The following is a 23,552-nucleotide window of genomic DNA, read 5'->3' on the forward strand; positions in this document are numbered from 1 at the left end:
GGGCCAGGTGTGTGTGTGTGTCAGGGCTGTGGGCTGACTGCCCTGAGATTCTGTGCAGTGTGTGCAGGGTTGAGTGCTTGGCAGATTCAGTTTAGATGTAGTGTAATATAGATGTAACATAGTATGGAATAAATAGTATAATAAAGTAATATATTAGCCTTCTGATAAGATGGAGTCCTCCTCACCATTCCTCCTTCACCGGGGCCTTCTCAGCACTGCTATATTGGGGAACAGCAAAGCAGCACCCCCACAGCATTAGCCCTGGACTGGGAGCAGAACTGGAGAGATGAACCTTTGGAAAGGGCACTGCAGGTGCTGAGATACCTGGGGTGCCCTGCTGTCTGTCCCCCCTAACGCTTGTGTTCCCTCTGCTTTGTGGCAGATCCTGATTAGGAACAGGGCGACAGACCTGGATGCCCGGATGCATGACGGGACCACTCCCCTGATCCTGGCTGCTCGTTTGGCTGTGGAGGGGATGCTGGATGACCTCATCAACTGCCACGCTGACGTCAACGCCGTGGATGATTTAGGTACTGAGGCAGCTAAAACACCAGTTCACCTAGACATGGGACAAAAGGGCTGCTTGCTCTTCATCTCAGCACTCTCTAATGTGTGTTGTATTTTGTGGTTTTCCTCTCCAGGCAAGTCAGCCCTGCACTGGGCAGCTGCTGTGAATAATGTGGAAGCTGCAATGGTGCTCCTGAAGAATGGTGCCAATAAGGACATGCAGAATAATAAGGTAGGATCTCCTAGGCTGATATATGAGAGTAAGGAACCATTTGGGGAGTCTGTTAAAGAGTAATTTCTGGCTAAAATACAAATGTCTGGCACTGAGACTCTGATTTGATTGTTCTGCTGTGAATGAAACTGGATTCAGCTCAAAGGAGCACTGTGGGATTTGGTTGTAGAGGTGATGTTGAGGGACCATGCAGTGCCTGGTGAGCAGCAGTGTCTTTGTGGCCACCTCCAGCATGTTCTGGGTCACTCATAGGATTCCTGGTTTGATACAAGGACATGGATCAGCAGGGTAGGAAAAAGAAGGAGCAAACCCTTACCAGAGGAGAGGTGGTGGCCACCCAACGACATGGGTGTGGAGCTCAGGGCAGCGCTAGCCAGGAGAATCTGTGAACTCAACCCTAACCAAACCTTGCTGGCTTTGCAGGAGGAGACCCCACTGTTCCTGGCAGCCAGAGAAGGCAGCTACGAGACCGCCAAGGTCCTGCTGGACCATTTTGCCAACCGGGACATCACGGACCACATGGACCGGCTGCCGCGGGACATCGCGCAGGAGCGCATGCACCACGACATCGTGCGCCTGCTGGACGAGTACAACCTGGTGCGCAGCCCCACGCTGCACAACGGGCCCCTGGGGGCGCCCACCCTGTCCCCCCCGCTCTGCTCCCCCAGCAGCTACATCGGCAACCTCAAACCCGCCGTGCAGGGCAAGAAGGCCAGGAAGCCGAGCACCAAGGGGCTGAGCTGCAATGGCAAGGACGCCAAAGACCTCAAAGCGCGGAGGAAAAAGTCGCAGGATGGGAAAGGGTGTCTGCTCGACAACTCCGGGGTGCTGTCGCCCGTGGATTCCCTGGAGTCGCCGCACGGGTACCTCTCGGACGTGGCCTCTCCCCCATTGATGACCTCTCCGTTCCAGCAGTCCCCTTCCATGCCTCTGAACCACCTGCCGGGCATGCCCGACGCCCACCTGAGCATCAACCACCTCAACATGGCGGGCAAGCAGGATATGGCCATGGGCAGCTCCAGCAGGATGGGCTTCGACTCGGTGCCACCGCGCCTGTCCCACCTGCCGGTGTCCAGCCCCAGCACGGCCATGAGCAGCGCCCCCATGAGCTTCTCGGTGGGCAGCGGGGCCAGCCTGAACGGGCAGTGTGACTGGCTCACCCGGCTGCAGAACGGCATGGTGCAGAGCCAGTACAACCCCCTGAGAGGCAACCTGCAGCCCGGGGCTCACCAGCAGCCCCAAAACCTGCAGCAGCACGGCATGATGACCTCGCTGCACAACGGGCTGCCCACCACCAGCTTGTCGCAGATGATGAGCTACCAGGCCATGCCCAACACCCGCCTGGCGTCCCAGCCCCACCTGATGCAGAGCCAGCAGCTGCAGCAGATGCAGCAGCAGCAGCAGCAGCAGCTCCAGCAGCCCAACCTGCAGCCCCCGCAGCAGCAGCAGCCCCAGCAGCCCCAGCAGGCGCCGCAGCAGCCACAGCAGCACCACAACCCCAGCGGCTCCAACCTGGGCCAGAATTTCCTCGGTACCGAGCTGAGCCAGCCCGAGCTGCAGCCGGTGAGCGGCGGCGCCATGGCCGTGCACACCATCCTGCCGCAGGATTCCCAGCTGCTGCCCACCTCGCTGCCCTCCTCCCTGGCCCAGCCCATGACCAGCACGCAGTTCCTCACCCCTCCTTCCCAGCACAGCTATTCCTCCCCCTTGGACAACACCCCCAGCCACCAGCTGCAGGTGCCCGACCACCCTTTCCTGACGCCGTCGCCGGAGTCTCCGGACCAGTGGTCCAGCTCCTCTCCGCACTCCAACGTGTCCGACTGGTCCGAGGGCATCTCCAGCCCTCCCACGAGTATGCAGTCACAGATGGGACACATCCCCGAGGCCTTCAAGTGAAAACAAAAATAAAAAAAAAAAAGGTGTTTTAGAGACGCTCGCTGCGAGCCAGAAGCTCAAGGGAGATTTTTCTCTTTTTTTTAAAAGGACGCATCGGATGCTTTTATTAAAGGATCCTTTTTAAATATGTTTTTATAAAAAAGGAAAAAAAAAAAGACAAGAAAAAGACAAATTAATTCCTTTTTTTTTTTTTAGTATTTATTTATGTACTTTTTATTTTACATGAGAACACTGCCTTTTTATTTATATGTTCTATTGTTAAGAACTCAGTGTGGAACACCAGTTGTGTTTCGAGAAATCAACAAATTAGGTTTTTATAGGATGTTCTCTTTTGTTTGGGGGGGTTCATTATGTTTGATTTGAGAGGAAATGTTTATGTAAAGCTATAAGCAACAATTTGTGATTCTGAAATGCCATTAATTTATTTTTTTCTCTTTCAAATCAGAGAGAGAGGTGAGAAAGAAGAGGGGAAGGAAAAATTGACTAAGTACCACTCCTTAAGGGGAAAAAAATTAAGTGTGGACAAATTTTTTAAATGTACTTTAAAATGTTTCCTTTGCAGTTATATGAGAGGACATTTTATGGTACCAGTCATGAATCTTTGTTTAAATTTCAGTATTATATAGTTGTACATTTGCCTTGATAATAGAAATTTTTGTTCTCTCTTGTTTTTATATATATAAAAATATATATATTTAAATGATTTTTATGATCTAAAAAAAAAAAGAAAAAGAAAATCAGGATTATAGACCTGTAAGAACGGTTTCTAAGCTAAAAAATACCCTACAAAACATGAATACTGTCCCCCATCAAAAAGAAATGTATTTACCAAACTTCCAAGAGAGCAAGCCCATAACTATGGAGTATATACACAAAAGAGACTTAATTTTACTTTGAATATCTTTACTGATTTTTCGTTTTGTTTTCGCGTTCGAGTAACCGTTTTGAGAAATAAATGCCAATATAAACTTTGTAAACCACATCCTTATTTTAAGGATGGCCTGCCTATTTTTTTAGAAGAGGGTGTGTCTGGCAGTGCAGACGCCCAGAGTGAGATTACAAAGCATTATCACGCTGCCACCCCCACGTGCCCCTCTGGCAGAGCCCCCACTGGGTGCCCAGTGGGATGTGCTGCTGGTTTTGGGTGGGAGGCTGGACTGGCCAAACTGGAGGGCGAGGGGCCAGCACAGCTGTGCTGTGAGACGTTGACATTTTGTTCTGTGACGTTAGCCTGGAGTGATGCATCTTTTTTTATACTGATGTGCACTCTTTCTGTGTATCATGTAAAATATAGTATAAGCCTGTGGCAGATTTAATGTTTGTAAATATGGGGGTTTTTTTGGTTTTTGGGGTTTTTTTTTTGGTTTTTTTTTTTAAGAAAAGGTGGATTTTGTTTCAAAAATCTAAATGAGCAAGTCTTAAATATATCATAAATATATCACCTTATAGAGGTGTTGGAATATCACTCACTCGGGTGCAAAAGCAAGCAGACACCCTCAGCCTAGATAATGTGTATGGGACAGGCAGATAGAGAGCAGTTAATCAAGAAAACCTGAGAAAAGGGTTCCTTTTCCTCATTCCTTTCTATTAGAACACCAAATAAAATGGATATTTCTCAAGGCACAGTGCCTTGCTGAGCACTCATCTTAGTTAACATTTCAGACCATTGTTATTGTGACACGCCTAATATGAGTGATAAAAACATCACGTGGTGTTGAATCTTCCTATGTTTTATAAACTAGAGTGTAGTTTAAGAAAAGATATCTTCTGTAATAAAGTTATCTACATGCAAAGTTGTAGTTTGCAAAAATGATGTATTTTTTTTGGTTAACTGATTTGCAATAAATGATGCTTCTGGGCATCTAGATTTTACTAAAACTGGAACTTGGTGCTTTTGTTATGGGTCAGTTGAATTCTGGATGTGACACTTTATTTTCAGAGCTTCTCCCTTGCACAGAGGGCTGGAACTTCCTCAACATTTTCTTCTCTGTGTAAAAACTTAGGGAAAAGCTTTGGACAATGAAGATTTCTCTTTAATTTCTGCTAAACTCTCACTGACCTGAGACACCTGAGCAAGGCAGGAGGGGCTCTGCCTATTTGTCTGCTGTGGGTGCTCTGATACCCTCAGGCCATCGGGTCAAGATCTAAAAGGGGAAACATGGAAAATTTGTTTTAAAGAATGTCCCTCATGCATCTTCAAAAAAGCCAGGAACAGCAGCACCAGAGGGAGTTTTACTTGTGCCACCCAGAAATGTTTGCTGTCCTTGCTGTGCTCAAGATTTTTAAGGTAATTTAATTTCATTGCTTTTCATTTCATTTCATTCTTTCTCTACCCCACAGGGGCTCTGCAGTGCAGATGCAGCTGCAAAGTCCCCAAATAACTGGATATAAATAGCAGGGCCACTGACCTCCTCCCAAATCCCATAAGCCTGGAATGCTGGTATTTTCCACTCCGTGGCTGGGCAGGGAGAGGGTTTGTGTGTGCAGGGGCCTGGTGTCCAGCCCCGGACACATCCAGGGCCACCACACACCTGCTGTCCAGCTGGTCAGCTCCTGCTGCTGTGACAGTGGCATTCACGTGCCACCCTCAGCACTGAAATGCACCTTCAGAGCTCAGGGGGGTGACATTACAGGAAAGGGAGCCCCAAACTCCATGGAAAGGGAGAACAAACCCTCTTCCCACTGCAGAATGTGTTAACAACGAGGATCTCAGCAGCCAGAGGGACATCCTGGAGGGAGCTGGGCTTCCCAGGATGTGTCACCCCCTGCCTGTGGCTGCATCCCATCTGGAATGCTCAAAATGGGGTTTGTCTGCCTGCAGAATGACTCACACGGGAGCTGCTCAGGAATCCCAGCCAGCCCAGGCTTCTCCCACATCCCAGAACCAGCCCAGCATGGTCCCAGTGCTGCCATGGGGCTGGGATGGGCTCACCCCAAATTTCTATCCCAAAACCCATCCTAGAACCAGCCCAGCACAGCCCCAGTGCTGCCACGGGGCTGGGACAGGCTCATCCCAAAATCCCATCCCTAATTTCCCAATCCCAAATCCCATCCCAGCACAGCCCCAGTGCTGCCATGGGGTGGGGACAAGTTCAGCCCAAATTCCCATCCCAAAATCCCATCCCAGAACCAGCCCAGCACAGCACTGGGACAAGCTCATCCCAAAATCCCATCCCAAAATCCCATCCCAGCACAGCCCCAGTGCTGCCATGGGGCTGGGACAGGCTCATCCCAGATTCCCATCCCAAATCCCATCCCAAATCCCATCCCAGCACAGCCCCAGTGCTGCCATGGGGTTGGGATGGGCTAATCCCAAATTCCTATCCCAAAACCCATCCTAGAACCAGCCCAGCATGGTCCCAGTGCTGCCATGGGGCTGGGACAGCCTCACCCCAAATTCCCATCCCAAATTCCCATCCCAGAACCAGCCCAGCACAGCACTGGGACAAGCTCATCCCAAAATCCCATCCCAAATTCCCATCCTAGAACCATCCCAGCACAGCCCCAGTGCTGCCATGGGGCTGGGATGGGCTCATCCCAGATTCCCATCCCAGCACAGCCCCAGTGCTGCCATGGGGTGGGGACAGGCTCATCCCAAAGTCCTATCCCAAATTCCCATCCTAAATCTCATCCCAAAATCCCATCCTAGAACCAGCCCAGCACAGCACTGGGACAGGCTCATCCCAAAATCCCATCCCAAAACCCACCCAAATCCCATCCCAGCATGTCCCCAGTGCTGCCATGGGGCTGGGACAGGCTCATCCCAAATTCCCATCCCAATTCCCATCCCAAATCCCATCCCAGCATGTCCCCAGTGCTGCCATGGGGCTGGGACAGGCTCATCCCAAATTCCCATCCCAATTCCCATCCCAAATCCCATCCCAGCATGTCCCCAGTGCTGCCATGGGGCTGGGACAGGCTCATCCCAAATTCCCATCCCAATTCCCATCCCAAATCCCATCCCAGCACAGCCCCAGTGCTGCCATGGGGTTGGAACAGGCCCATCCCAAAGGGAGCAGGCATTAGAAGGATCCTCTCCTGCCTGGTCCCCTCTAAAACTGAGTCACTCACGGGCAAGGCAGGAATTTGGCCTGGAATAGATGAAAAAAAAGGGGTTTATGAGGATGTGGAAAATAATTTGAAATTGCAAGAGGCAGCACGTGTGGGCTGGTTTAACAAGAGGGGCTGCAAAGCAGGGGATTTTCCATGAGGAATGGTCAGAGGGACAGGATGAGGAAAGAGGGGGCTAAATACCATGGAAAGAAGCAAAGGGATGTATATTCATTAATTGTCCACAAGGTAATTCAAACTCGAAGTCAGTTGACGTTTTTAAGGAGTAGAGGAGAAAGGGTGCAAAAATTTAGGTTTTAAGTGCTTAGCCCCAAATTGCTTTGATTTATGAAGGCATCTGGTGACCAACCAACCTGTGGGTACATGAGATGATTGTGGTGTCACAGATCCAGCTGGGATGGAGGCTTAATTAAAGGAGAAATGAGAGAAAAGGCCCCAATTTCAAACTCTCACATTTAAGGCTTCTTCCCACACCAACCAACCCACCACAAGCTCATCTCCACCTGGTGTGGATGAAGATTTTTGGGAGCTGAACCTCAAGCCCTCCCAGCACCAGGAGATGCCGAGGAGTGATGGATCATGGCAAGCAGGGCTGTCTCAGCATTCCAGGTGAAAAAGGCTGAGAAGCACCAAAAAAACACACCGCTCACATCCCTCTCATACCCAAGGGAAGGGTTCAGGAGTGCTGAAAACAAGATTAGCCCTGGCTATTGCCATGGCAGGTATGGAATCCCTGCACCTGAGCTATTTGTTTACATGCTGGAGGGCTTGGTTTGTTTTTTGTTTTTTTTTTTCCACTTTTTGTTTTCATTATTCCTGCTCAATTAGATGGGACATTTAGACATTTAGAAACTGCTACTCTGTATTGCCTCTCCCTCCAGGCTGTGTTGGTGTTTGCTCACAAAGTTGCTCGCAGCTGCTCCAGCCCCGATTGAGGAATTGCTGCTGCGGCTGAAATCAGCCCCTGGAGAATGTGCAAAAGGAGCCAAATTCATCTCGGGTGCTCAAATCACACAGGGGTTAATGTGGCTGGGGTAGCCTGAATAATCACAGCAACTGAATGAGTAAATAAATAAACCTCAGGTTGTCCAGTTGGCCAACACGGTGCAGAATACTGGTAAGGGATAGAGATACCCTCCTCTAGCATTTTCCATGTTTCTAAACTCAAAGAATGATCCTTTTCATTGCAAGCCCGTGGGGCAAGGTTGTGTTTCTGGTTGTGTGCAACCTGAAGACTGAATAAATTACCAGGAAAAAAGTCAGAATTGTTTGTGTTGTATCCCAGGTGAGCAGAGGAACAGAGCAGCTGTGGCTGCCCCTGGATCCCTGGAACTGTCCCAGGACAGGGCTTGGAGCGCCCTGGGACAGTGGAAGGTGTCCCTGCCCATGGCAGGGGGTGGAATTGGATTATTTTAATGTCCTTCCCAAACCATTCTGTGATTCTGTGAAGCAGGAGAGAGGGACACACGCTCTCCTCACTGACCAAGGTTTTATTTTATAATAGGTCAATCAAGTCCAGAACTACTGCTCAGTACAGCATCAGGTTAAAAAGGGATTGCATGCTTTAATGTGGAAATTCTTTACAATCACATACATATCAAGAGAACAGCAAAGGTGAGATCCCATTGTTGATGTTTCCATTGTGTACCGCTGTATAAGGGGTTTAAATATGTAACATAAATATCCAACTATAGACACAGATGTGAGCTCTTGATGCTGTTTAGCACACAAAAAAGCCAATCAGGCTAATTAAAACCATGTTTCCTCAGATTACACCTGTTGGGGGAGGTATCAAGGGAGAACCAGGGCTTTATCTGCAACTCATGCCTGCGCAAGGAAATTGTATTTGACAAGCTGGTTTAGACGAATGTTCCTACAAAAGAGGGAGATGAAAGGCACTTAAAAATCACAGTGCTGCCTCTGGTTCCCACACCAGCATCAAAGTGCTGCTTCCCCTGCTTGGCCAGGGCTTTGAGGATATTCCCCTGCTTTAATGATGGGAGTGCAGGAACAGCTCTGCACTGATAACGACCCCTGATTAAGATGTTTGTTTAGCTCCTTGTGTTTTCCTCTCCAAGGCTTGTTGGGTGCAGGGTGGGACAATGTCAGCACAGGGAATGGCAGATATTCTTCTGGTGGTTGGAATGGGGGTTCACCCCCTAAAAAAGATTTGTGTTTGTGTAAAATAAAGCTGCAACTCACGGAGCAAAGCTGATGAAGGGTCTGGAGCACCGGGGGTGGCTGGGGGGGCACAGCCTGGAAAAAAGGGGGCTCAGGAGGGAATATTTTGTGCTGCCTCTGGGCTTTTGATTCCCAAAAAGCTGTTTTCATGGAGTCACAGACTGGTGTGGTTGGAAGGGACCTTCAAGATCATCTCGTTGTCCCCGTCCATCATCTCATTCTCCCAGTGCACAACTCCCCAACAGGAGGATGGACTCAAGGAACAGTATATCAATAAATATCAATAGATCAATATTATGATACCAAGGGACAGGGTGAGAGGAAACGGCCTCCAGCTGTGCCAGGGGAGGCTTAAATTGCATATTTAGGAAAATTTCATCACAGAAAGGGTGGCTAAGCCTTGGAGCAGTGCTGGAACCATCATCCCTGGAGTGTTCAAAAGGGCACACGGATGTGGCACTTGGGGACAGGGTTTAGTGGTGAATATGGTGCTCGGTAATCTTGGAGGGATTTTTCAGCCTTAAGGATTCTGGGATTCGTTTCTGATTCTGCAGCTCTTGGACACGTGCACCTTGGCCCTCCCCAATTAATCAGCCTTTCCTAATTAGGGCCCCACGGACGTGCAGGACAGGACCTCGCAGTGCAGCTTCGCTCTGTGAGGCAGAATCTCATTTTCCGTGTCTATAAACGATGGGCAGCGGCAGCGATGGGCAGCGGCTCCCCCGGGAGCGGCCCCGGAGCGGCGGAGCTCTGTCCCGCCCTGGCGGCCACCCGCGCCACTGCACCCGTACCGGCCAACCGGGGCCACCGAGACCTGCACGGAGCCCTCACGGGGCCGCGCTCCGCCACTCCCCGGCACAGGGGCGAGATCCCGGTGACACAGGGGAGGCACCGGGACGAGGCGCCCGGAACGGGACTCGAACCCGCGACCTTCCATCCCTCAACCGCCCCAGCCGGGATTCGAACCCGCGGTCCCTCCCGCCGCCGGACAGCAACACGGCCGGCTGCGCGCGCCGCCGTGACGTCATGGCGCGCCGCGCCGTGACACGTCGGCGGCGGCGGCGGAAGCCCGAGCCGGATGTGCCAAGATGGCGGCGGCCGGCGCTGGGGCCGTGCGGGGCGGCGGCGCCCGCGCCCGCTGCTGAGGGGCCGCGGCCGGCGGGGGCTGCCAGGTACCGCGGGGCGCGCCCGGAGGGAGGGCCGCGGGTCCCGGGTGGGCTGCGCGAGCAGCGCCGGGCTGGAGGCGCGGGCCCCGGTGTGCCCGGTGCCCACCCCGCCGTGCCTCAGCGAGGGCCTCGGGGCTGTCGCAGCGCCGGGAGCCGGCGGCTCCCGCAGCCCCGAGCTCGGCCCGCGGCCCGGCTGGGGCGGGCTGTGGTGCCGCAAGGAGGGGCGAAGGCGCTGCCGCAGTCCGGGCCGCGCTGCCCGGGGTTTCCCCGCAGGATTTGGGGAGCTCCGGGCGGTTTCGCGTGGGGCGGTGGGACGGGGATGCTCCGCGGGGCTCCGGAGGTTTTTGCGTGGGGTGCGGCGGGGAGAAGGTTCAGACCGATGCCGGCTATCGTGTGTCCCCTCCGACAGCGCCGGGCCCGGGGCAGGGCTGTGTTTGCGGCTCTCAGGTGCCCCAGGTCGGTGCAACTGGTGCTGACTCAGGAGTGCGGCTCCCGGAGCTGGAGAACCGGCAGCCGGGCTCCTGTCGGAATAAACCGGAACGCTTTGGGCTTGCGGTTCCCAAAGAGCTGTTTTGATGGAGTCACGGGCTGGTTTGGGTTGGAAGGGACCTTAAAAATCATCGAATTCCATCCCCTGCCATGGCAGGGACACATTCCACTGGCCCAGGGGGCTCCAAGCCCTGTCCAGGGACGCTTCCAGGGATCCAGGGGCAGCCACAGCTGCTCTGGGCATCCCCACCCGCACAGGGAAGAATTTTATTTTTCTCCTGGATCTCTTTAAACTTACCCTGTGCCTGTTTAAAGTTCTCCTGTTGCTACATTTTAACAGGATAACCTTTGTAGCTCTGGTTGCTGTTGAGGAAAAGCCGGCTAGGAATCTGTCAGGAGAGTGAATGATGCAGAACGTGTTCAATCTGTCACCCACATGTGTGCAGATGTGCAGCTGTCTACATGAGATAAAAGTGAAAAAGCACTTGCTGATTTTAAAGCTGCAAATCTCATTTTTCCAGCCGTTCCTGTACTTAAGATTGCAGTTTCTATTTTTGTTTTTTTGGTCACTTTGTTTTTACTAGGAATCTGTGTGTATGAACATGTTATTTATTGTTTTATTAATGTGTGAGTATGAAAGTTAATATTAGCCTTCTGTAATCTGCTTTATGGGCATAGTTATTCTGTTTAATAGTAATTTATTTAGATAGGTTTAAATTAATTGCCCCCAAAGGAATTATTTCTTTATAGATGAAGCTGTAGAGCTCATCAGATGAACTTAATTTTATGGCCTTGTCTAGAGGGTTTTAATCTTTTTTTCCTCTTTGGCAATGTTTTTTTGGTATGCCTGGAAACACCTTCTGCAATTGTTACTGTGGTGACTCATGTTTAGCAGGCTGCTGTGCTTTATCAATTAATAAACCAGCTGAAATATGAGAATTTCCGAACTATACAAAGCAGAGGTGGATTGCTCTTAACTTGTGTAGTTATTTCTAAATTCCTTAAAATCAGCATTTCTGTTAGTGCTGGATAAGGCACAAGGGAGGGTCAGTAGCACTGAGTTATCTTCTGTTTAAATTACCTGACATGGACACGTTCATTTTATTTGGACTCAGTTCCTCAGATCTTGCTTGCTTTTACTACTGTGTGCAGTCTGTTAATATTAACTTTGCTTCTGTGGAAGCTGATCCCTCATATTGAACCTCTGTCATGCACCATCAAAGATCCTGTCAGAGGAATGGCAAGTTCTGCCTTAAAGTAGGACTTTACACTTAATATCTTTTTTAGCTAATTACTGGTGCTGGCTGTTACAAAAATATGGTAAAATATGATTATTATTTTTTTTAAAATAAGACACTGCAAGTCCTGAAACCTCTTTGTAAGCATTCCTTGATGGAATTCAGCAGCTGTGCTTTAAAAAGAATGAAGGCACATGCAAGTAATGCATGACACTGATGGAGCTCTAATGCCTCTGTGGAAATCTGTTTGGTGTTGTCCTTCCCATCTTAATAAAACACAAATTTATGGATTCTTAACTATAGGTATGGCTGTGGAATATGTGGATATGGGGGAGAAATTGGGAGGTTCTGTTAAATCTGGAAGAGGAACTTGGATAATACACAGGATGTTGGAGGCATTTTTCTTTAGGAGAAGTTGTCCTGCTGTCCAGTAAATGCTGTTGTACTCCAGTGTGCTTTTTATTGGAATTTTTAGGTATAAATCTCTATGAAATTCATATAGTATTTTTGATAACAAGAAACCAGAAGTGCATTGCATTTGAACTTCTCTGGAACTATTACAGTTTTGTCCTGATTACAAACATCTGACTTTTCTGGCTTCCAGTTTTATTACTCTTAATGACAAGATGCTGAATCTTAGAAGAACTCCAAATAGGAATTGCACAGCTTTTTTTCATTTATAAGCAGAAGTGCATCTGGTGTGGAGCAATTGCTGTGGGTACTTCACTCTGCATGTTGTAAACAATCTTTGTTGTGCACTATGAGAAAACAAGATCATCATTTGCTGCTAAGGCTTCCCTGAGCTCCACTGCAAATTGATGAATTCCTCTGGTTTGTCAGCCTCCATCCTCCCCAGATTGTTGAGAGGTGATAACATTGAAAAAGACACCCTGATGAATTTACTGAACTTTGTGTACCAGATTCCTGCCTGTATTGTTTGGAGCTGGGGTTGGATTACTTCAGAGCGTGTCCTTTCCACCCTGAGGTGCAGCTGGAACCCTGATACTGTGCCAGAGCCCACTGGTGTTACAGTGAGAATGGGCATTGATAGGTAGGGGCAGTTGATTGGTTTTCTATCCTTAAATGCACTTTTGCTATGCAGAATTCATCTAGAAGAGAGAATATTTGTGCTGAAGATGCAATTGCCTTTCTCACAATAAATAACAATACTGAGTCACACCATGGTTTTCCTGGTTAAACCAAAAGTTTAAGGGTGATAACATCTGATGAATTCCTTCTAGGGATGCTTCTCATCTTACCTGTGTAAAGGTCCAGTCATATGGAGTGCCAGTGCAGCAGGGCTGAAGATCATCTCTAACAGAATTAGAGTTAGATAATGACTTCTGAACTCTTCATCATTAAATTGAGCAGGGCATGGTGCTGCAGGCTCTGTTCCAGCCCTGTCTGTGATGCAGATTTCTGGGAAATGTAACAGTGGGATACCACTGGAGGGTTTGACACCAGTATGGGTGTGAACTGTGTTTCCTTAGTCTTACTTGGATCTATTTAATAGAATGGTTAAATAATGTGCATTGATACCACACAGCCTTACACTTCATTAATGCTGGACTGGATTTAGAAATACAACGGAATCTGTCAGTTCCTTATGCATTCTGAAGAAAAGGGAGATATTTTCCACTTCAAATTCTTCGAGTGATTTTGTTTCTAAAATAAAAGCTGCTTAAGTGCTGCACATATTGTGAGGAAGGGAACTGACTTGTACCTGTGTTGTCCCAGCAGGCCAGAAGAGGAGATCTCTGCGCTGCCTCCGCAGTTGGTTTGTCACCGTGTGACCGTGCCAGGAGGCCGCCATGCAGCAGCCACCGCAGCCTGTGCCCCCGGGGGCGGCTCCTCCTCCTCCGGCCGGCGTGGCTGTGGCTCGCAACATGTACTGGAGGAACAGCCCCCTGGGCAGGCGGGCCAACGCCGCGGCCGCGCCGGTGCCGCCCGTGACGGACCCGTTCGCCTTCGGCCGGCAAACCCCGCAGGGCTCCCCCCTGGATCAGCCGCCCAAGGGCGGCGCTCCGGCCGCGTTCCCACCGCACGGACCGCACAGCTCCCTGCCGGCTCCTGTGCCTCAGGCAGGGCTAGGCACCAGTAGCTTTCCCAGTGTTCCGGTTCCCTCTCCGTCCCCGGGGTATGTTATAAATAGTGCTGCAGAAGGGCATCCCAACGCTGATGTTGGACTCCGTGGGCCTGCGGCGCCCTTGCATTATAACCCAGGAGCAGCAGTGGAAAATTCTTTCAGTGTGCATCCTGGGGTGGTGTCTGCAGCGAGCAAACCTGGAGCTAGGCAGGATGTTGGCAGAGATGCAAATGATGCAGCTTCAGCACCCACCACGGCAGCGCTCTTCCCACCACCTCCCCAGCAGCCTGGGCCCCAGTGGAGGCCTGTCCCAGGCAATCTGCAGTCTCCAGTCCGCAATTTTGTGCCCTATCCTGAGCCGTCTCCTCAGACTGACGTTCACAACATTTCTCAGCCTTCTGTCAGTGCTTCTCACCCTCCTCCACACACAAACGTCCCACAGGGCCCTGGGCACCAAGGAATTCCACAAAACGTCGTGCAAGCGCCTTTACCCGCTGGCTGTGAGAGGAATGGCAAAAATGGCCCTGCAAACAGCAGCCATCACATGAACAGCATCCAACCTGGAAATGTGTTTAGGCAGAACACAGACATGACTAACCCTTGGTCAAACCAACCTTACCAGGAACAGTTTTACCCACAGCCACCTTTGCAAGACTCGGGTTTTGTCCTTCCCACAGCTCAGGAAAACAACCCCAAAAACCAGTCTCCAGCTATGTCTGAAACGTCAAATAGATCTATTCCCACAGATCGAGATCCAGGAACTCTCTCCATGTTCTTCAAAGGGGATGAGGCAGAAAATGAAGAAATACTTTCATCTGAGAAAAAATACGTAATGGAGAAAACAGAGTTTGATGCCTGTCAGCAAAATTCAGCCTCCCTGTATCACCAGCCTGTGCATCCTCAGCAGGTGGCAACCAATATTCTCTCTCAGGCACAGCTGGGTTCAGCTGGTGACATGGTACAGAAAGGAATGGATGCCCAGTACTTCCCTAAACTTGGCAGCCATCAGGAGGCACAGGCTGCTAAGCACTCTCTGTTTGCTGGTGATGACAAGGCACAGATAGGTGACCCAGCTGCTGGGTCCCAGTACGAGAATGTGGAGAACCTGGAGTGCATTCAGAATCAGGAGGTGCTGCCAAGTGAACCCCAGAACATCAACACTTCCTCCCCTGCTGCTGGTCCCGATCCGTACAGGTACGGATCCTTCCCGGGTCAGGCGCTTCCCAAGAATGCTGTGAGCCATGCTGAAGGAGGACCAAACCTGGAGGCTCCTGACTCCTTACCTCACCCTGGCCGGCCAGACAGCGTCTCTTCCACCTACAGCAGCATCAGCCACAGGAGCAGCTCCAGCTCTGCACGGCCCCCGGAGCACGGCGGTACATTTATCCAGCAGGAAATTGGGAAGCCTGATGAGGAATCCTCTGCCAGCTTCTTCAAACAGATCGACTCCTCTCCTCTGGGAGGTGATTCAGGTGAGCTAAACCTCAGCAAGAACTACCACAGCAATCTATCCCAGCCTCCCACTCCAAGTCCTCCTAAGCCTACAGGAGTGTTTCAGACAAGTGCAAATAGTTCTTTTGAACCTGTGAGGTCCCATGGAGTTGGTATAAAACCTGCAGAGATTGACCAAGCAAAGATGGTGGTTGAATTAAGAGAGAACCACTCAAACCAGAAGAATATCAAGAAGAACACAGCAGTGCCTGCTGCATCTCCTGGCAATCTTGAACAGCCACCAGATAATCTGGAAACAATTTACATGCCTCAGGTACACCCAGGCACTGGGGAGGCTGGAAACACGCTGCACTCTGGACCTGTTGTGGAAAATATACAATCAGTATCTGAGAGACGCTCCTCCACCAGAGCTCAGGGAGCAGTTAAGAAGTGTGATAGCCCAGCAACGACTTTATGGGCTCACAATGAGTTACCAAATTTTGGGGGAAATGTTCTCCTAGCTCCTGCTGCTCCTGCAGTGTATGTACCTGCCAAACAGACTGTGGAAGTCATTCAGCCCCCAGAAGAAGGCTTGTCTAATCAGCAGCCATGTAAACCAGGGACTATTGCTGTGCAGCACTCCCAGGATGGAAATATAGCTTTTGAAAATCTTGAGAATCCTCCCAAAATGGGAGAGGAGGAAGCACTTCAGTCTCAGGCAAGTTCTGGTTATGCAAGTTTATTGTCTTCTCCACCTACAGAGTCTTTGCAAAATCAGCCTATCCTGATTGCTCAGCCTAATCAAAGCTATAACTTGGCTCAGCCAATTAATTTTTCTCTTTCTCTATCTAATCAGCTAAGCAGCAATGAAAACAATCAGCCAATGAAGGACTCTGGAGCTGGGGACAAGCCTGCGATGGGTCCCCAAAGTTCACATGCTGGTGGGGAAAACATTCCACTACCTGTGATGCAAGTTGGATCTCTCCTAGTTAATGCACTTCCAAATACTAATCTGTTAAAACATAATTTATTGCAAAGTCCTGTTAATTCCTCTGATGCTGCTTCTAATCAGCCTGCAAACTTGCTTATGAAAACTCCTCTTAATTTGAGTCCAGAAGGGCAAAAGAATGTTAATGTGGAAGGCCTTGTTCCTGAATTTGCTAGCAAGCCAGGGTCTAACTCATCTGTTTCTCCTGGGACAAATCTTCCCAGTGGAAGTGCAAGTGGCCTGGTCCCCCCTGTTAATTCCATAGCCCAGGCTAATAATTCTGCAAATCAATCAAGTAGCAAAGAAGCTGCTGGAGTGCTGGACTTCACAGTGCCACGGACGTTGGAGAAAAGCAGCACAAGTAATTCTGTCCAGGTGCACAATCAGTCACCCTCTGGTGCTGCAGCCCAACAGGCAGCTGGTGCTGCCCAGGTGCGTCCCGAGGTGCCTGACAAACAACATTTCTACCAACAGGTGACAAAAGATGTGCAGCACCAGGCTGCTGCAGCAGACCGAGCTGCACAGCCACAAATGCAAGCAGCTCAAATGCAGCCACCAACATCTGGGCAATCCTCAGTTCCTGCAGACTCCCAGATTTCCACAGGGGCCAAGGCCATGCAGCAGGGGGACAGCCAGGTGCTGGGTAACCGTGCCCAGCCTGGGGGACCCCAAGAGGGAGGTGCAGGCCAGCCAAGGTACGACCAGACGAGTCCTGGGAAGCAGCCGGTGTCAGAGCAGCCTCCAGGTGCTCCAGCTGCCACTGCCCCTCCTGCCAGCACTGCTCAGGCAGTGCCACCCAACGGGCAGCAAGACCTGCAGCGTCCTCCCCCTCCTCAGACCCCTCAGGAGGCCTTTGGTCCACCCCAGAACCCTTACTACTACTACAGACGTCCTTATGATGCTTACCAGGCTCCATATCCACCACCCTATCCTCCTGCAGACCCCAGGACAGCAGCTCACCTTTATTACATGGTAAGTTTCTATTTTTCCCTTTTTTCCCCCTTAATATGTGTTATTCATTTTCATTTCTGAGTTATGAATTTAAGCAGTTGTGTCACGAACAACATTCAGCAGAGCATTCACGTTAAGTGTTTAAGTGTAGAGAAAATCCAGACAGCAGTAACAAAACTGACACTGCAAAGATTATGGAAACTTAAGTGGTTGCTGATACCAATTATAGTTGGCACAGATGTCAGCTCATAGCAGTTTGTTTGGAAAAAGTTGGCAGTCCAGGTGCTCAAACTTGGTTCCTATCGGCTGCCTGAATTATTGATGGTTTAGTAGAAAGGTTGAAATGCCTTTAGCCCAGACATAATGGGTTTTTTCCTTAAGTTTAGGATATTTATAACTTGACTAGAACTCCTGCCACAAAAAGTAATAAAAGTTAAGATATAGTTTATTATATCTCTTCAGGTGTCACTGCACTGTCCCCAGGAATGGTGTGAGTGGTGATGGTTTTTGGTTTGAACTGTTCATTTGGGAGGTGCTCAGCCTTTTCCCTTGCCTGTGGCTCACTGCAGTGGTGTGAATGGTGATGGATTTTGGTTTGAACTGTTAATTTCAGAGGTGCTCAGCCTTTTCCCTTGCCTGTGCTCTTGCAGGAGGACAGCTACGGGCAGTACGACCCCCGGTACCGGCACTACGAGGGCAGCGCTGCCTACATGGAGCCCGGCAGTTACCGCTACCCCGAGCCTGAGCGGCCCAGCTCCAGGGCCAGCCACTGCTCTGACAGACCTGCCTCCAGGTGGGTGATCCTCAGCTGAGACAAGATTTGGGTACCCCAAAGCAGGAAGGGTAATGCTACCTGTTGAAGTTTTACAGCATAAACCACTGGGAGGAATTCAAAACCTCTTTGTGTGCTGCCTCAGGGATGGACGGTGTCAAATGGCATGTCTGGGAAGGATACAATTCCCCAGCCTTTCCTCTTGCTTGTTGTTCCTTTCATTCAGTTCTTTGAGGGTTGTTGGTGTTTCTGCCAGGCAATCACTGTGATAGCCTCAGTATTACAGTGGCCTTAGACGGTCACTGTGGTGAGAGAAGGACGAGAATTTTGTTTCTTAATCAGAAGGCTTGATTTATTGATATATGATATATAATACATTATAACTATACTACAAAGAAAAAGAAGAGAGGTTGCAGAGAGCTGCTCAGCTAAGAATAGAATAGAAGGAATGAAAAAAACAAAGTTCTGTGTCCAGGGAATCTGTCCCTGAGCTGCTCCTGTGATTGGCCTTTAATGGTACACAAGGAAGATGAGCCAATCACAGGGGCACCTGCTACATTTCACAGCAGCTGATAACAATTGTTTACATTCTTCTTCTGGGGCTCTGCTTCTCAGAAGATGGACAAATGTGAAAGAAAAGATTTCTATGAAAAAATGTCTGCGATACCTCAGTGCTGATGTTTGCTGTGAAAGAGCAGTGCAGGTCATGGGGTTATTAATCAATACTCATTTATTTTCTGCCTTGCACTTAAGCAGGGGGCCCCTGGTGTGTTAATGAATGGCAGTTTTGCACATTGGGTGAGATTTGCCTTGCAGCACCATGGATACACAGTGGTTCAGGTGCTCAGAAGAGAGTGGTGAGTCAGGTGACAGCATCCTGGTGCTGTGTCAGGTCCATTTGTGTGACAATTCCCTCAGGTGTGGATCAGCTTTCCTCACAAAGCTCCCAGAATGTGGTCTGGGTGGCAGAGGCACTGTGTGGGCATGTCCCACCCACTCATTTCACTGCAGATTTTGATTAGGAAAACTTAGAAGCCTTGATCTGTCTGATTAATATAAAATAAAGAGAGAGGGGAACAATATGTTCAGATGCTACTTGAAAATGCAGGATTAAATCTCTACTCAAGCAAGAAGCAGCAAACTACCTTGAAGAGATTGCTGCTTTCTGATGATAATTGTGTAAGTTATTTGTATGAACTTCAAATTAATGACAAAATGTTATTGTTGTTACCTGCTTTGCAGTTTCTAACAGAGAAACTCCTGTCTGGAAGTGATGAAACCTTTTGTAATGTTTGTCTCTTGTTGGTAGTTCACTCATGGAGCAGTGATCAAATTACAAATATCACATTTTATTTACCATCTCCAGAAGATTATAGATGTATTTTGGTCTTGAGGAGATCAAAACAATGGCTGTAGCTCCATGTGATAACTTTTACCATTTTCTGAAGTGAATTTAGGTGTGCTGTGAGCTCTGGAAATGAGATGATAACCTCTAGTAGCACTTCCTGAGGTGCTATTTTCAGAAGGGGTTGAAGTTTCTCTACGTGGCAGTGGGCAGATCAAAGCCTGCTAGGAGTGGCTGTGTCAGGGCTGCTGTGAGTGCCAGTGCAGAGAGACAGAGACTGTTTTGTGCAGCTGCAGAGCTCTGTGTGTGTGTGTGTGAAACTGCCCTGAATGTGGCACAGCAGCTTTGGAAACTCTGCTTGGAGAAAGGAGTGAGATCTCCCTGGACAGACTGGTTGGGTGGCCAAGGCTGGTGTGATAAGATCAGAGCTCCTCTGCAGGGTGAGGGCTGTGCTGGCAGCCACTCTGCAGTTTGCTCTCTGACTTGTAGGACCAGTTGTAGGGAAAGGTGGAAGTTTCCATCACTCCAAACTGGCATTTAATACCTTCCCCTGCTCTGTGTGTGTGCCCAGGTGTGTTTGTGAGATTCATGCACCTGTGTAGGTACAAACATACACAGATGTATACATATATATACATTTATGTGTTCACATACATGTAGACACTGCATTTTTCATCTAACATTCATCCTCTGGTTTTTTTCAGGAATTCTATGATGTGAAAATGTTGTATAATAAAGGCTCATGATATTCCAAATAATGGCCACATCTTTCTTTTTTTCATCAGAAGAAATCATCTTTTTGTATACACTGACTCTTACTTTGTTGTGCTGGTTTTATCCAGGTTTTTGTGCTTGTTTGGACAATCAGCTCTGTAAATGAGAATTTTCTTCATTATGAGCTGTATAATAAAACACTGTTAAATTTGAGGGAGCTATTATTTCTTAATGAATTGTTAAATTGTTGACTTCTCTGTTGAGACAGTTCAAAGGATGCTAATTATAGCAGTAGTTTTTGTGAATAATTGTCTGTAAGTAATTAAACTTATCACCAAAGCAGTTTATAAAGCCACTAAATTATTGTATGCTAAGGGCTGTCAGCTTTCAATGGCACACAACAATTCAGTGGTATATCGGTTTGTAAAGTCTTAATTTTATGATTCCTTGGTTTCCTGGAAATGCATTATTTTAACTATGCAACTCTGTCTAATCAATTGGGGCATAGAGTTTTTCCTACCTCCTGCTGAATTTAGAAGAGATTAAGGAGGAATAACAACTTTTTGTATACTTGTTTGCTTTCTTTCAGGCAAGGGTATACAGAAGATTATTATGGAAAAGGTGGATGGAGTGATTATTATTCAGGCTATTACCCAAACTCCTATGATTATGGAGGTAAGGTGTCCAAAAGAACTCTGATTTTTTTTTCCATAGATTTTCCTCACTCAGGCCTTAAGTTTGCCTTTCCTTTGTGCAAACCCTCAATTGTAAGGATACAGAACAGTTTTGTTCCATGTGGTGCAAGGCTGCCTTTCACTGGGGTGTGTCCTTGGTGTGTGACCTGAAGGCAAACCTGTAAAGTGAATTTTAGGTGGGTGTAAAGTTGACTCATGACTGGATTTTGGTTTTGTCCAACATTATCTAAGTGCTCCCTGAGACATGCTGGCATTGGGAGTCTGGAGGTAATTGTTTGTGTAGTGCCTGGGAGGGTTTTGAGCAACATCTGTCCACATCCTGAGATGTTTTGCTTGGCACTGCAGACTGATCACAGAGAATCTGTGAATGTCATAACAAATAGTAGGATTGAGGTTTAAAGATGTTTAGAAAAGATCTGATGGCAAACACTGACCCCTCAGGAGTAACTAACTCTAAAAGCCATGTATTCTGAAAGGTGTAAAATTGATTTTTTTAAAGTAAAAAGGAGTGGACATATTTATGTAGCTTTAAGTACATTTCTTTGGGTTTACTCTGTGCTTCAGGATGAAACCAACTTGTAATTAAAGAGAAAAGAGCAGAAGAAGATTATAGTTGAAATCTACCAATATCTGAACCATTTCTTTTTGTTTTCCCAAGATCCAGGTCGCTGGGAGCGATACCCGTACGACCCCAGGTACAGAGACCCGAGGAGTTATGACCAGAGGTACTGGTATGATGCTGAACACAACCCTTACCAGAAGAGAGAAGCATATCCTTATGGCAGCAGGTTTGTCCAGTCAATCCACCTTCTCCCAGTGCTCTTTCCAGAGCTGGGGCAGCAGATTCTCTGGAGCAGGCTGTTACAATGCAGTGTTACACTTATTTCACAGTGTGTGTGTGTGTGTTGCTAGTTCTTTCTGTAGCTTTAACATAGGTCATTGAGGGAAACCAGATGAGCTGTCACATCACTCTGAGAGGGGGATTGAAGGTAGCAGCATTTGTTTTTAGACAGTTTAACATTCTGTGGGTTTTTAGAACACATTCTGAGTGTAATGTTGGTCTTGATTTTGAATAATCTGGGTGAACTCCGTGAAGGAATGTCAGTTTGTTTACTGTAACAACAACCTCAGTGTAGGCAGATTTAAGGGCCCTTCTGGAGAGAGATCCTGTGGTGTTACATTTTAATTAAATGGTATTCTCTGTCTCACCCCACGAAAATGCAGGGTTTATCCCAAGCCTGTGATACTGCAGGGGAGGATCATGGATCTGTAATCCCACTGGCCCAATCTCATTCCACATCCAATTTGAGTCTCTTGTTAAGCTGTGCTGGGGATTCCAAACCTTTCTTGGCCCTTCTCTCCCTAGGCTCTCCTTCTCTCCCCCTTCTCCCTCAGAAACCAAGCAAACACCAAATAGAGATCTGAAATTTCATCATGTTGAGATATTTGATGGTGCTGGGAGATCGATTAGGGCGTCATTGATGATTTTCAGGATTTGGTGGTTTTTATGAAGGTTGAGGGCTGTTGGTTGTTTCTGTATGTGAATATGAGGATGGTCCCACTGGGGGTGGGACCCCCAATAAACCCTCATCTAATCAGCACCCCCAGAATCCATGTAGAGTCTCCTTGCCTGCCTGCTGCTACCAGTGAACACACAGCTTAGGGAACCCCCAGGGATCCCCCAAACAAACTGCACCAATGTCCAGTGTGACCAGTGTTCACATGGGTCCAAGGATGAGGATCTGACTCCATGTTTCAGAAGGCTGATTTATTATTTTATAATATATACTAGATTAAAACTATACTAAAAGAATAGAAGAAAGGATTTCATCAGAAGGCCAGCTAACAGTAGAAAAAGAATGATAACAAAGATTTGTGGCTCGGGCTCTCTGTCCAAGCCAGCTCACTTTGATTGGCCATTAATTAGAAACAACCAACATGGGCCAATCACAGATGCACCTGTTGTATTCCACAGCAGCAGATAATCAATGTGTACATTTTGTTCCTGAGGCCTCTCAGCTTCTCAGGACGAAAAACCCTGAGGAAAGGATTTTCATGATGTGACAGCCCAGCTTTCCTCCCTGAGCCCCGTGGGTGCCTGAGCTCACTCTTGCTCTGTGTGTGCCCCCCTGAGCTCACTCCTGTGTGTGTGCCCTCCTGAGCTCATTGCTGTGTGTGTGCCCCCCTGAGCTCACTCTGTGTGTGCCCCCTGAGCTCACTGCTGTGTGTGTGTGCCCCCCTGAGCTCACTGCTGTGTGTGTGTGTGTGCCCCCCTGAGCTCACTGCTGTGTGTGTGTGCCCCCCTGAGCTCACTCCTGTGTGTGTGTGCCCCCTGAGCTCACTCCTGTGTGTGTGTGCCCCCCTGAGCTCACTCCTGTGTGTGTGCCCCTGAGCTCACTGCTGTGTGTGTGCCCCTGAGCTCACTGCTGTGTGTGTGTGCCCCTGAGCTCACTCCTGTGTGTGCCCCCCTGAGCTCACTGCTGTGTGTGTGTGTGCCCCCTTGAGCTCACTCCTGTGTGTGTGCCCCCCTGAGCTCACTCCTGTGTGTGCCCCCCTGAGCTCACTCCTGTGTGTGTGCCCCCCTGAGCTCACTCCTTTGTGTGCCCCCCTGAGCTCACTCCTTTGTGTGCCCCCCTGAGCTCACTCCTTTGTGTGCCCCCCTGAGCTCACTGCTGTGTGTGTGTGTGCCCCCCTGAGCTCACTCCTCTGTGTGTGTGTGCCCCCCTGAGCTCACTCCTGTGTGTGTGTGTGTCCCCCTGAGCTCACTCCTGTGTGTGTGTGCCCCTGAGC

At 48.8% G+C, this 23,552-nt stretch overlaps 2 protein-coding genes across 8 annotated transcripts in view; both read left to right on the forward strand.

Annotated features, from left to right (window-relative positions):
• Positions 1–3,372, forward strand: part of NOTCH1 (notch receptor 1) — a 41,910-nt gene extending 38,538 nt beyond the window's left edge. For both annotated transcript variants that reach the window (XM_074556677.1, XM_074556678.1), the window contains exons 32-34: positions 383–530; positions 642–739; positions 1,163–3,372. In XM_074556677.1, the coding sequence (XP_074412778.1) occupies positions 383–530; positions 642–739; positions 1,163–2,635 (1,719 nt within the window). In that variant the 3' untranslated portion in view covers positions 2,636–3,372. The remainder of the gene's footprint in view (positions 1–382; positions 531–641; positions 740–1,162) is intronic.
• A 6,548-nt stretch (positions 3,373–9,920) lies between these two features.
• Positions 9,921–23,552, forward strand: part of SEC16A (SEC16 homolog A, endoplasmic reticulum export factor) — a 28,989-nt gene continuing 15,357 nt past the window's right edge. For 3 of the 6 annotated variants that reach the window (XM_074556679.1, XM_074556683.1, XM_074556682.1), the window contains exons 1-5: positions 9,921–10,059; positions 13,518–17,257; positions 17,887–18,029; positions 20,657–20,742; positions 21,421–21,550. In XM_074556679.1, the coding sequence (XP_074412780.1) occupies positions 13,592–17,257; positions 17,887–18,029; positions 20,657–20,742; positions 21,421–21,550 (4,025 nt within the window). In that variant the 5' untranslated portion in view covers positions 9,921–10,059; positions 13,518–13,591. The remainder of the gene's footprint in view (positions 10,060–13,517; positions 17,258–17,886; positions 18,030–20,656; positions 20,743–21,420; positions 21,551–23,552) is intronic. The other 3 variants (XM_074556685.1, XM_074556681.1, XM_074556680.1) reach the window with 3 other exon arrangements.

Source organism: Zonotrichia albicollis, chromosome 21 (assembly GCF_047830755.1).
Source record: "Zonotrichia albicollis isolate bZonAlb1 chromosome 21, bZonAlb1.hap1, whole genome shotgun sequence".
In the NCBI taxonomy this organism is placed as follows: domain Eukaryota; kingdom Metazoa; phylum Chordata; class Aves; order Passeriformes; family Passerellidae; genus Zonotrichia; species Zonotrichia albicollis.